The sequence below is a fragment of the Gopherus flavomarginatus genome, chromosome 1, assembly GCF_025201925.1.
Source record: "Gopherus flavomarginatus isolate rGopFla2 chromosome 1, rGopFla2.mat.asm, whole genome shotgun sequence".
In the NCBI taxonomy this organism is placed as follows: Eukaryota; Metazoa; Chordata; order Testudines; family Testudinidae; genus Gopherus; species Gopherus flavomarginatus.
The window spans coordinates 242349369-242362041 of NC_066617.1; the positions used below are offsets into that span (position 1 = coordinate 242349369).

General features: G+C 37.9%; 1 protein-coding gene across 3 annotated transcripts in view; it reads left to right on the top strand.

The window, feature by feature from the left end:
- The window catches only part of PRKX (protein kinase cAMP-dependent X-linked catalytic subunit), a 107885-nt gene that overhangs the window by 79263 nt on the left and 15949 nt on the right, over positions 1-12673 (top strand). For all 3 annotated transcript variants that reach the window (XM_050964297.1, XM_050964314.1, XM_050964306.1), the window contains exons 4-5: positions 4089-4208; positions 10588-10683. In XM_050964297.1, coding sequence (XP_050820254.1) covers positions 4089-4208; positions 10588-10683 — 216 coding nt within the window. The remainder of the gene's footprint in view (positions 1-4088; positions 4209-10587; positions 10684-12673) is intronic.

Consider the following 12673-nt stretch of genomic DNA (forward strand, 5'->3'; position numbering starts at 1 on the left):
GGAGATTGTTCTAAAATTATTTAGGTTCCTGAAATGTGGAATGGATGTATTTTATAAATCTAGAAAAATAAAAAGGTAAAAGCACAAGTATATACAGAAGAATGCTGTGTGAGGAAAAATAGATACGCCAATGATTCCAGCATGATGAAGAGTTAACACACTCGCCTTCAAATGTGCAGGCAATCAGTTAATATAAGTAGTTTGTGATAAAATTAGCAGTAAAACCAGGTGTCCTGTTGGGTAGTAGTAAAACCTGATGGTCGTGTTTGACCAGATACTCTCTAATTAATTTCCCTACACCTGTAATTTTCTTTTTGCAAGTTGAGTAATTTTATCCATTACAAAAGTGTTAAGTAGTTAAGGAAACAGCTCATTTTAATCTTATTGTTAGCAGTAAGATATGTAATCTCTTGTGCACTGGAAGCAATGCTCTAATATTTCATAAGGACTTTCCTATCTGAAAAATCTGGCCACAAATAAGTTTTGAAGGTCAGAATCCAAAAAGATTCCAACTCTCTTATGTGCTTTGTGCATTGTTTTCTGTAGTAAAGTCCATAGTCAAATGCTGGAATCTGGCTCAGTTTGTAGCACTTGACTAATTCATGTGAATGAAAAATCAAACATTGAAATGATATGGTTCTATTTTTTTGTTTTGAATTTTTCATGTTTTAATACTGATTGCATACCTTGTACTGCATTATAGTCATGTTTCAGGCTACTGCTAGATGGCACTATTGTGTAAAGCAGTGCTGTGTCTGGGTATTTGGGTGTTAGATGGTGTCTTCTAAAAATCAGACATTTTCTAGATTTTAAAAATAATTCCCCAAACTTCTTATGGTAAAAACTGAAGGAGTATCTTTAGGTGAATGAACAGTTTCAAGAAATGCTGGGCATGTAGAGGAGTGTGTTTGAAAATATATTCTGACAGTTCTGTTGGAGCAAAACATCTTTAACTTTTGCCACATTTAAAACATTAACAAACTTAAAGTCCTACAGTAGGAGCCCTCTTTTAAAGGATTGCCTCAACAACCTTTTCCTTTCTAATAAACACCCAATTTAAAATCTCAGGCCTGACTCTTTTTTAAAAAAAAAAAAAAAAAAAGAAAACCTGTTCCCCCCCACCCCTCCCAAGAGAGAGAGAATTTGTGGAGGTGGAGAGGGTTGTTTTATATTTCAAATGCAATTATAGTGGTGGGATACAAACCTTTGAAATGATTTTTCTCATTCATTCTAGGAGTACTTTTTGTCAAATTTTGACAAGGAGTAAGACTCTGTATACCTCTTCTGTGATGGAGATGCCCCCTTTTCCCATTTCAACTCAAGAATTTTCTCTAATGCTTTATCTTTTGACTACTTAATTTCAGGGAAGTGCAAGTCTTCAAAAATGAGAACAGGATTTTTATTTTCACACTTAAAAAGAATCTCAAGATAGTGAAGCCAAAGAAACTCTAAAAGATGCAGCACAGATGTTTCACAGAGAACAGTTCAGAGTTCTAGTTCGTTACAACAATTAGTTGTCTATTGTGTATATAGCATAGGCAGATGAATTACCACTTAACATTCCTTAATAACAGTGCTTAACCTTGGATAGTAAAGATAAATTTTGAATGGCTAGAAATGTATCCTGACAAAACAATAAATGAGCCCTGAGTCAAAGCAGATAGATAAGTGTGTGTATATGTAATATAGTGTAATTCAAATGTTTGCTTGAATTACATTGCAGAGTATTAAAATTTTAGCAGACCTGTGTATCTGTGGAGAGAGGATATACAACAATAAATATCTCTAAGCAAACTGAGCTTTTAAAAAGTAATCAAACACAAGTTTAATGGATCCCTTTTGAATATTAGATTGGAACAAAGTTCAAAGCCATATAGTCTAGTGCAGGGGTCTCCAGTCTTTTTACACACAAGATCACTTTTTGAACTTAAGATCAACCCAGGATCTACCCGGCCCCTTCCCTTAGGCCCCGTCCTGCTCACTCCATTTCCCCCTGCCTCTGTTGCTCACACTCCCCAACCCTCACTCACTTTCACTAGGCTGGGGCAGGGGGTTGGGGTGTGGGAGGAGGTACAGGCTCTGGGCTAGTGTGGGAGAGGGCTGGGGCAGGGGATTGGGGTGCAGGCGTGAGGGGTGCAAGCTCTGGGAGCGAGTTTAGGTGCAGTGTGACCATATGCCGCCTACACCCAATCTCATAGAATCCACTGGGCATTTCATGACTTCTACTTTTTATTAGTGTCGTTTGTGGTTTATAGATCCAAAATCCTTCCAGGATTGTTGCAAATCAGTGTAGCATTCTCAACTAGGGGAGGGGGTTGTGGTGCAGGAGTGAGGGGTGCAAGCCCTGGGAGGAAGTTTGGGTGCAGGAGGGATCTCCAGGCTGGTTCAGAGTGTTGGGGTGCAGGAGCGGGTGAGAGCTGCAGGCTCTGGAAGGGAGTTCGGGTGCAGGAGCGGGCTCTGGGCTGGTGCAAGGGATTGGGATGCGGGAGAAGGTGAGGGGTGCAGGGTCTGGAAGGGAGTTTGCATTGCAGGAGGGGGATCCAGGCTGGGGCAGAGAGGTTGTGGTGTGGGATGGGTTATGGGTGAGAGTTCTGGCGCGGGTCCTTCAGATGTGTTTAAAGGGGAGGGCTGGGATTCTGCTGAAAGTTGTCATTTCCAGACACATGTGGGGAGCCTTAAATAGCCACAGGGATAGGGTTGTAGGGCGCTGATGACTAGCAGAGATCTGAGTACAAAGCTAAACACTGAATCAACAGATTCTAGGTGGGTTTTGTCAATGGCAGGAGCTTACTGGTGGTTTTAGCAGCATTACACAAATGCCTCCTTGCATGATGCTGAAGTTACTACTACTGCTGTTCTTAGTATTACTAATTATATTCATGACTGATCAAAAGTGCCTGCACTGTGCAAGTGACTCAGACCCAGGACTACAATGCACTATAAGAAACCGAATTTTAAATTGTCTAAAAAGTTATTTATTCGCTGCATATTTAAGCTAGTTTGGAGGACTTCAGCTTTTGAGAAGACAACAAAATTTGCATTTCCATATGAACTGCAAGCTTTGTGGGTTAAACTGGCAGGGTGGATGCAGTCTCCAGGATTAGATAAAAGCTGTGTACTTACTGATTTTTTTTGCCTATTTCTCTGCCTTTTTTCTTACAAAATATGATGTTTATACTCCATGTTAAATTCTAATTATAAATATTGGAAATTTCCTTGCATGAAAATAAGATGCAAACATAGGAATATGAATGGATAAGTAGGATGAACAACATGATTCTAAAAATCTTCAGCTGGGGGTTTGGGTGCAGGTGGGAGTGCAAGGTGCAGGCTCCGACTAGGAGGCATTTACCACAAGCTGCTCCCGGTCAGCGGTGCAGAGGGCTCAGGCAGGCTGCCTGTCTACCGGGGACCCATGCCGCTTCCAGAAGTGGCTGGTTGCTGGCACGTCTTGCGTGTGGCCCCGTGTGTGTGTGTAGCGGGTATCTGTGTGCTACCTGTGCCTGCAAGTGCTGCCCCTGCTGCTTACATTGCCCGGGAACCAGCCAATGGGAGCTACATGAGTGTGTTGCAGACATGTGCGAGCAGCCAGCCACTTCTGGGAGCAGTGTGGGGCAATGGCAGGCAGCCTGCCTGAGCCTGCTGCCTCACTGGACTTTTAGCCCCGGAGATCACAATCAACTGGCCAAGGCTTCAGGATCGACCAGTCAATTGCAATCAATGTGTTGGTGACCACTGATTTAGTGAATAGAGTGCTGTACTGGGAATCAGGAACCGTGATTCCTATTCCTATCTTTATCACTAACCTCCTATGTGACCCTGAGCAAGTCATTTCACTTCCCTATACCTCTGTTATGGGAGTTCAGAGTAGATAATTACTATGGCCTTTCCTGACCTTGTATGAAATGATTAAAAACAGCAATATTCTTGACTTGCCATTTGTAATGTACATTTAGAGCTTTGTGAACTTGGCTGTTCCAAACATTAGTGTGCCTACAGTATTAATGTTAATTCTAGTTTCAATCCAGCCATTTAAAGCGGTAAATGAAAGTTTAGATGTTATGTTTTTGTTGATTCGTTTCTTTTAGAACATGGACGCTGTGTGGCACACCAGAATACCTTGCGCCAGAAGTGATACAGAGTAAGGGTCATGGAAGAGCTGTGGACTGGTGGGCTCTAGGAATTTTGATATTTGAGATGCTGTCAGGGTAAGTGTTTCTCTGGTGATACTAAGTACATAACGTTCACTCTATTTCAGTATTCCAAATAACAAGTTTGAAATATCTGGGTATATGTTTAGTCTATTACTAATAGATTATCTTGTCTTACTGTGAAGAAAAGAATTAAGAGCCTATGAGAGAGATTGCAAAGATGTACTCTATTAGGAATGCAAAAGAATTTAGCCATACAACTCCCAATAACCTGACTAGAGGGAGATTTTGAAGCAAAATCCCAGTTTACAGTTATGAAAATATTCTGCTCAAAATTCTGCAATTCTATATTCTCCCATCATGGAGTTCAGTTTGAGCCTCCATAAAGTATTTATTTAATAACCAATTATACCTTTCTCAAAGGTTGAGCGTCCTGCAAACTGGCACTGTAACTTGTCTTTTTGGCAATTCTTTGAAGCAAAGAGAGCAAGCTTCATAAAGAGTAACTCACCTGATTTACAGTTCAAGAATTAAAATATATGTATATATTTAAACACATTTCTCTTTTTCCTTTAAAAAAAAAAAAGAGTTATGATCAAACTTCATTATTTTCTACCCTCTCACTCTAATTTATATTTCAGTTGGAAGCTTAAGTGTTTTTTAGAGTTTAGATTTTGTGCATGGACTGTTCTTGTGCAGAGAAAGGCTACTAGTTTGCTCTAAGGAGCCTGGTTTAACTTTAAGACTGAGACTTTAACAACTATATCAAAAACCTCTCCTATCTTATGGAAGTTGGAACATGGCAATTGGAAAACAGACACTGCATTATTTCATTTTGTGCACTCTGTTATGGTGCTTTATTTCTTTGAATGAAAAGTTTATTCCTAGTATAGTAAATTCCAAAAAGGCGCAGGAGGAGAGGAGTAAAAAAGTAAAAGCTATCTAGGGATTCTTTCTTGAGTTCATATGCTTATAAACTTTATTTCCAACAATATTTTGGGATTCACTAGATGGCGGTGTTCTCAGAAGACAAACTTAAAATCTTTGCCACTAAAGAAATATTTCTTGACATTACAAATACATTCATGTAAGTATTTGAGTTAAATATTTAAGGAGGATAATTGAAACTCTTATGTTAGGTTTTTAATCAATGCAATTTTTAAAATGAAAAATAAAAGGAAAATTAATATAGTTCTCCTGTTTCAGCTATTTGATTATACCGAAAATAAAAGCCCAATTGAGTATTTACTTGTATATTATACATAAAGACTTCAAAAATGTTTTTAAAAGTTATACCTTTCTTTGCATGTGCACTGCATATCTGCTGAAAGTATACTGGGGGGAAAAAAATGAGGACTGATGGAATTTTATCACTAATGCTGCCATACAGCAGTATAAAAGGGTATCTCTTCGGGCCACCCATGTGTCTTGTGCCTCTTTGTGCTCCTGTACAAGGGTATGAAGAGTAGAATGGCTGGCTGTAACCCTCCCTCATTTCCCATTTACTGCCTATGGCAGCAAGACAGAACCCACCGAGTATCTGACCTATCACTCTCTTCTGAGACTTTAAACAGGTTCTTTTTTAACATTTTAGGAGACAAAATCTTATCTCATACTTCCATTTCAGAGATGTCATCCTCCAGCCCCTCCACCCCCCCTCCACACCCATGAAAAAAAAATAAAGAAAATCCAAACTAACACATTGGTCTAGGACCCTCCTGTACACAACCTGGTATAGCAGGGGAAGGCACATCACACGAAACTGCCGTGCCTTCATGGTGGAATCTAAAACTTCAGGATTCAAACCCTTCCTGTCCTGCAATGGGTTAATCCCCTTCAAGAACAGATGTAGGTGATACCTCTTCTGCCTAATGTCAAATATTGGTTATTTAACAGTTAGATGTGTCTATCTGTAGTCATGTCACCAGTTATGCTGCAAAATGAATTTAATGAAGGGATATTGCCATGAATTATGGGTTGTTTTTATAAGGTAGCTCTACATGATAGTGGAACTTACCTAAATAAACAGGGCAGTAGGTTATCTACTGTTCTTTTTTTCTTACAGCTGTCAGCACTTGGATTTATCCTTTTTTTAAATTTTATTTTATTTTTTTATGGGGAGGAGGGGCAGATGCTTGTATAGTACCTTTTAGTGACAAAATCCATATTTAATCCTATGAGAGTGATTTCAGTGCCATCCCATGGATCAGTCAACAAAGGGAGTGGTTTACAATTGTCTTTCTACTGAAATTTATATTTTATCATGGATATTTTTAGTAAAAGTTCATGGATAGGTCATGGGCAATAAAGAAAAATTCAAAGAAACTGTCCTTGACTTACTAAAAATATACATGATGAAAAAGTGATTTAAAGTGGACTTGGAATTTTCATTTGAAGTCAGTGTGGTTTGTAATCATTTTAATATCTTCTGGGACTTAACTCCAGATTTCTGAAGCAGTTGTGCAGAAAGTTCTGACTCTTGTATATAGTGGAACACAGATGCCATGGGAAGTCATAATGAAGCAGGGTCAGGCAATCCCCAGGAAATTTTATCTATCCCTTATGTGACTTTGAAGTTTAAGACTGAAACACTGAATTTGACATGGTATTTTATAGGGAGGCAGTGAGGAAAGCACTGCAGGGGATGTACTTTTGTCAGCCTTCGTTCCTAAACAGACAGTGCTACTGTATTCTAAGTCAACTGTCAGGTTTTTTTTGTTTTTTTTTAATATTGGCAGCTTCATTAATAGCTAGAGAATTTTTATAGTGATCAAGCCTGGAGATGACAAATATGTGAATCACCATAACAAAGTCTGAACATGACAGAAGGGAGACAGCCTACTTGACAGCTGTAGATGGAAAAGGGTGCCTACCATGTCTGTAGCTGTTGGGGAATCCAGAAGCAATGAGAACTCCAGGTGAACAGTGATCTGCAGTGGGTTCAAATTCTGGCCAGGCCTACACTGTGAAGGGACATAGTCAACTTTAATAATACTAAAAAAAAAAAATCTAGATTAAAAAAATCTATTATTGTGACAGGTCATACTGAGATTACAGTAGCTGAAAAAGAATAGATTCTTTTTTTAATTTTATAAACTTGATAACTCATCAATTTTTTGCTGATTTTTCTTATGTTTGTATGAGTCTTTAAAATAGCAGTGGGGTGAGAAACTTTAAGAAAATGAAGGGGAAGATGTTTGTAAAATCACAAATTTGATGGACACTCAGGGGCAAGTGAGGTATCTGTATCTTTATTTAATGACTAATTTCAAGTTGGTGTGGTATCCCATTTAACTTTGCGTTCTGTGCTCCTTTTAAACTTATTAGGGACATTCATCGGATAACTATAATGTTGACTTTTTTTGTTTTGCTGTTCTTTTTTTAAAGGCTAACAAGCTTTTTAAGGAAAACATGCTAACCTTCTTAGAAGTTGCTGAATGTCCTATCATATGTTGCTTAGTCTTTCTTTTGTTTTCTTTTAATAGTTCCACTTGGGTGCTATCAGATTTTCCTCTCATGCAGAATATGGTTACATGTAATAGTCTCCATGTCAATAGTCCTGAGATGCCAATATTCTCAAGAATAGATGAAGAACTCCGCCTCTGGGAATGTATTTGATATGTAGGAGTTGAATGAAAGTGGATATATATAGTCACAAACAAAATCCCTGCTCTATTGCTAGTCATAGGGATTATCCTCATCACTATTAGAAAGTCTGATTAGAGTAGTATCCAATAAAATGAACACAATGCAGTGGAGTGCTTTCTAACCATAACTGAGCATTTAGCATTTTATAAATAGGACCAGTCTTCCAAGATGCTGCCATATTGGTTTTTCTCTGAGATTAATGTTAAAGTTCAAAGCTGTAGTAAGCTATTAAGGGTTTGGAAGAGAAAACAAATGTATACTCCAATAGTGTACTGCTTATAAAATGTGTCTGCAATTGTCAACAGTAGGGAATTATTGAAGCACAAGCTTACATTCCAATATCATTATAGTTTTACTGAATAGAATCCAGATGTCAGCATTGCTTCCTGCTCCAGAAGCTCTCTAAGCACCTGATGGAGCACATATCTGTCCTATGTAGCAGTTACAATTAGACTTGAATGGCATATTTTGCAGAAAGAAATTGCATTTTTAATCTGTGGCAGTGTAATAACTTGTACTGATTGTTAGACTCGTTCATTCCCTATCATATTTCTCAATGTCTCACCTGGATGTTTCCCTGGGAGAGAATCTAGTCATTTAAAAAAAATGTTTTGAGAGAAGTAAGATGGAAGTAACTTCCATCAAAAAAACTTCTTGCATAAAATTCATTCTCTTTCCTTTTACATTATTAATAAAGCTGGATTAACAATTTCCTAATAGAGATTTCTCAGGCACCTAACATTCCTTTTTGTAATTCACACAGCAAGTCAAAAACAGGATTATGAATCTTAATCATAAATACAAAATTGAAACTTTTTTAGAATTTAGTATCATTTTGATGAATAAAAATTACACAGAAGCAACACAATTCTATAGGCAGTTCTAAATAAGAAACAGGACATCCATTCAGTGTCTCTGCTATATAAGGGGGAATAAATTGAGCACATCCAAAATTTGATATCCTCTCTTGCTACATTGTTCGTTCTTGTAGTTGTCCAAGATAGGAATTTAGGCCCAGATTTTTAAATATATTTAGGCACATTTTTAAAAGACAGTTTGGCTTTGATGCCTAAATCCCACTGACATCTGGATTCTGAAGTACTTAAATCACTTTTGAAAATGAGACTTGGGTTCCTAAATTAATAAGTATAGCCATGCCTAAATACCTTTAAAAATCTGGGCCTTAGACTTCAGAAAAACTTGTGATTGTGTGTTCTCATAGACTCATAGATTCTAGGCTCCGCTATTTCATGATGAGATCATCCAAACGAGGTTCATTGTTACTTTTGCCTTTATGGAGAAAAATAAATAAAGATCCCCCCTCTTATCTGTTCCTACCAAAAATATTTTAGTTATCATTCTTTTCTTTAGTGAAGATATGGCTGGTTTTTTTTCTTGGACACTCAAACAGCATCTAGGGAAACTCTGAATTCGGTTGTTGCCTGTGACTGTGGTTTCGTATCTACAGTGTAAGAGGAATGTTAATCCAGTTACTGTACTTGTTACATGAAGATTCTGGTATATTGAAACAATTGTCCAATTAGTATCTACCTGACATACAGTGATTATGGAACAAGAGACTAAATTTAAAAAAAAAAAATAAACTGCAGAAAGAGAAGTCATATAGGAGGAAAATATTTATTGTTATGGCACTAAGGTCTTGTCTAGACTACCAAGTGTTTGCAAAGAATTAGCACCTAATGTACACATTTAAAAAAAGGAGCTAAGCATATTAAAACAGTAGGGAGGAAATTAACTTTTAAAGGTATTAGAACCTAATGTAGATAGGATTTAACATGGTTTTATTCAGCAGTTCTTTAAAACATTTTAGCTAATACATTAAAAACACCAGCCTTCTTCCTAGTCTACACATGGCATTATACTACTAAAGACTCGATGTAAAGTAAAAAATAGTGGTGGTGTTTTCCCCCCCCACCCCCACAGCCTTGACACCAGTGAAGATGAGGAGCTGCAACCCTTTTAAATTTTAGAAGCATAAGCATTGCAAACAGCAACGTCACATTCCATGTATGGAGGCCAAGGGTGGTGGCTGTAAGAACAGTAGTTACACAGTAGCTTCTTTTGGTAAAAAAGATTCCCCTGGGTAACTTTTAGGAAGGTGGATGTCCAGAATTTCAGGAAATGTATGGAGTCCAGAATTCAATTTATTAAACCTACTGAACTGGTATATTTCCACAGTGATACGTGTATCCTTTCTGATGAGCAAACAGGTCAGCCTGTAGAAAGAGAAGCCCAAGAGGGGTTACAAATTCTTAGTTGTTGCAAGAGGTGCAGCAAAAAAAAAAAAGTCCACTGGCTCCTTATTTTTATATTGTCTTTTAAAGGTAAAGAACTACAGCTTCTTAATTCTGGAATTGGCAGCCAAGGTGAAGGGAAAGTCAGTAGTGTCCAGACTAGAAGGGAAGAATTGGTTTTGGTGAGGGCCTCTCAAATTTCACCAATAGGGAAAAAGCCAAAGCACAGATTTTCCAAGGGAAATCTTCCGGCACTATGTGTGACTGACATTTCTATTGTAATATTAAAAATAGTTCTTAGTATTTCAATTTTAATATATTCTGAATGTGTTCTGTACATTCTATGTTTTGCAGAATAGCTACCTTAAATGAGTTACAGAGGTGTGGTTAACCCTGACTTCAGTATGCAATGCCTCAGTGCATACAGAATAACTATGTGCCTAACAATCTGGTCAGCAGATAAATTACTTCAACATTATACATTTCTGCAGATAACTAAAGAAAGCTGTGTTTTGGTTGTTTAATTCAAATAGGTTTCCTCCATTTTTTGATGACAACCCATTTGGTATATATCAGAAGATTCTTGCTGGCAAAATAGATTTCCCCAGACATTTGGATTTGTATGTGAAGTAAGTATATGGCTTTCATCACGGACATGTTTATTTTTAATTACCTCTTTAGCATAGTTTGAAAGGATCTGCATAGGAGGATACCTTCTTGCAGTATTTTAAAATGCTTTGTTGCAAAATATTTTGGACAAAATTTAGTCCTGAAATCAAAATGAAAACATATTTAATAAAGTTTAAATGTTTCTCTCTCCCATCTCCTGTGAACGCCTCTTCAGGCACAAGGTTTCTCACAAGACCATTATTAAAGCTGTATCAGCAGATTTCATGAGCATGCTTCAGCTTATTATAGGTGCTTATGCTGACTGATCCTAGTATCCCATTCTTGTACATATTCTGAACGGTGGCTGCTCTCAAAATGCTGCTGCTGCTGCTACCAGTTTCCTGCAGTTTCCTCTTCTTGTCCATTGTGTTTTAATACAATCCTTCTCAACAAAGAGTACACATCTCCGTATGTGCTGTCTGTAGTAATTTCTGGGTACATGGCCAGAAGGCGAACAGTACAAAGTTGGTTTCTTTGTCATTGATAACTAGGCCATCGTGATGAAAAGCAATTAAACCTAGGGTACTGTCAGCATCTGTTTGTATTTCTCAGTCACACTGACTCGTAATCACTGACTTGTATTATCTGGTAAATTCTGATGCCATGAAAGACATTCTAATCCCCGCACTCACCAAGTGTATCCAAGTTCCATTGTAAATTGAGAAAGATGGCCATCAGTGAGCAGTTAAGCTCCTTTAGGTATCATACCCTTTGAATACTCTCTTTTTTTTTTTTTCTGGTTCTCCTCATACTTCTCTAGGTATTTTTATAGTGTCTGTCCTGATGGGTAATCTTCCTCCTTCCTCTCCACCTTCGGGGGCGAGAGGGTCGCACATGGCTCTGTTCTTCACCCCTCAGTTCTTTTTACATCTTTTTGGATGAGCTCATCTAGTGCTTCTTTATACTGTTGACTCACCAATCTATCATTTCACTCCTAACTTGTTTCCCACTATCCAATTCTGTATTTCATCCTACCTCTTTGACATCTCTTCCTTGACTTCTCACCATCAACTTAAACAGAACTCCCTATTTTTTTTACTATGAACTCAACCATTATTCTTTCATTTTTGACACATCCCTTCCTTTTCCCCCCCTCACATCCAGGATGTGCCCAAATAATTCTTTCTCCACAACATTTCCATGATGTCTAGCCATTAAAGACTCTTGGCAAGGCTTTGATACTGCAGCCTCTTTTTATCTTTCCCTATTGATGCCCATACCATTCCCTATAATCCTTAGAGAAAACAGCTGCTTCTGTAGACTGTTGATCTGACTTTGCCACACCACTTTCTCCTCTTCCACTATTTCAAGTTCAAGTTTCTTGTTACTGCCAGTAAGGCCCTACATAACTCTCTGCCTTTTCTACTTCTAACCTAGTCTTTTTTCACATCGCTTTTCACTCTGCCTCTGATGTCATCATTGTTGCCAGTTTATCTGACTGTCCTGCAACAGTCTGTGCTTTATTCCTTCCCATCCTCTACATGCAAAATGCCTTTCCTGAACTTTCATGCCCTGACCATTATCCTTTTCTAGTTCAAATCTATTTTCAAGGCCCATTTCTGACACAAATTATGAGACTTTAGCCATCTAATAATCCCTTGGTTTGAAGGTATTTGTCTGTAGCTGTCCACTGCCCACCCTGTTAAAATAGAACTACTAATAGGTGTGTCAGCCACCTCCCTGACCACTCTGTTTTGAAAAGTGTGTGGTTTTGGTTTTTTGGGTAAACTCTTCAGGGCGAAGATGTCATCTTGTGTTTTGGAAATGCATAACAATGGGGGTGCCACTGCAGTCTAAATAATTATTGAGCAGGTCTGATCTAGGATGTCGGCACCTACTTGAATTCAACACTATATGTAATAAACTGTTAGAACATTTGACTTTTTAATCCTGTGTATAAAGTAGGACATTAAGGAAGCACTACACTGTCTCTTGATACAGATGTTAATT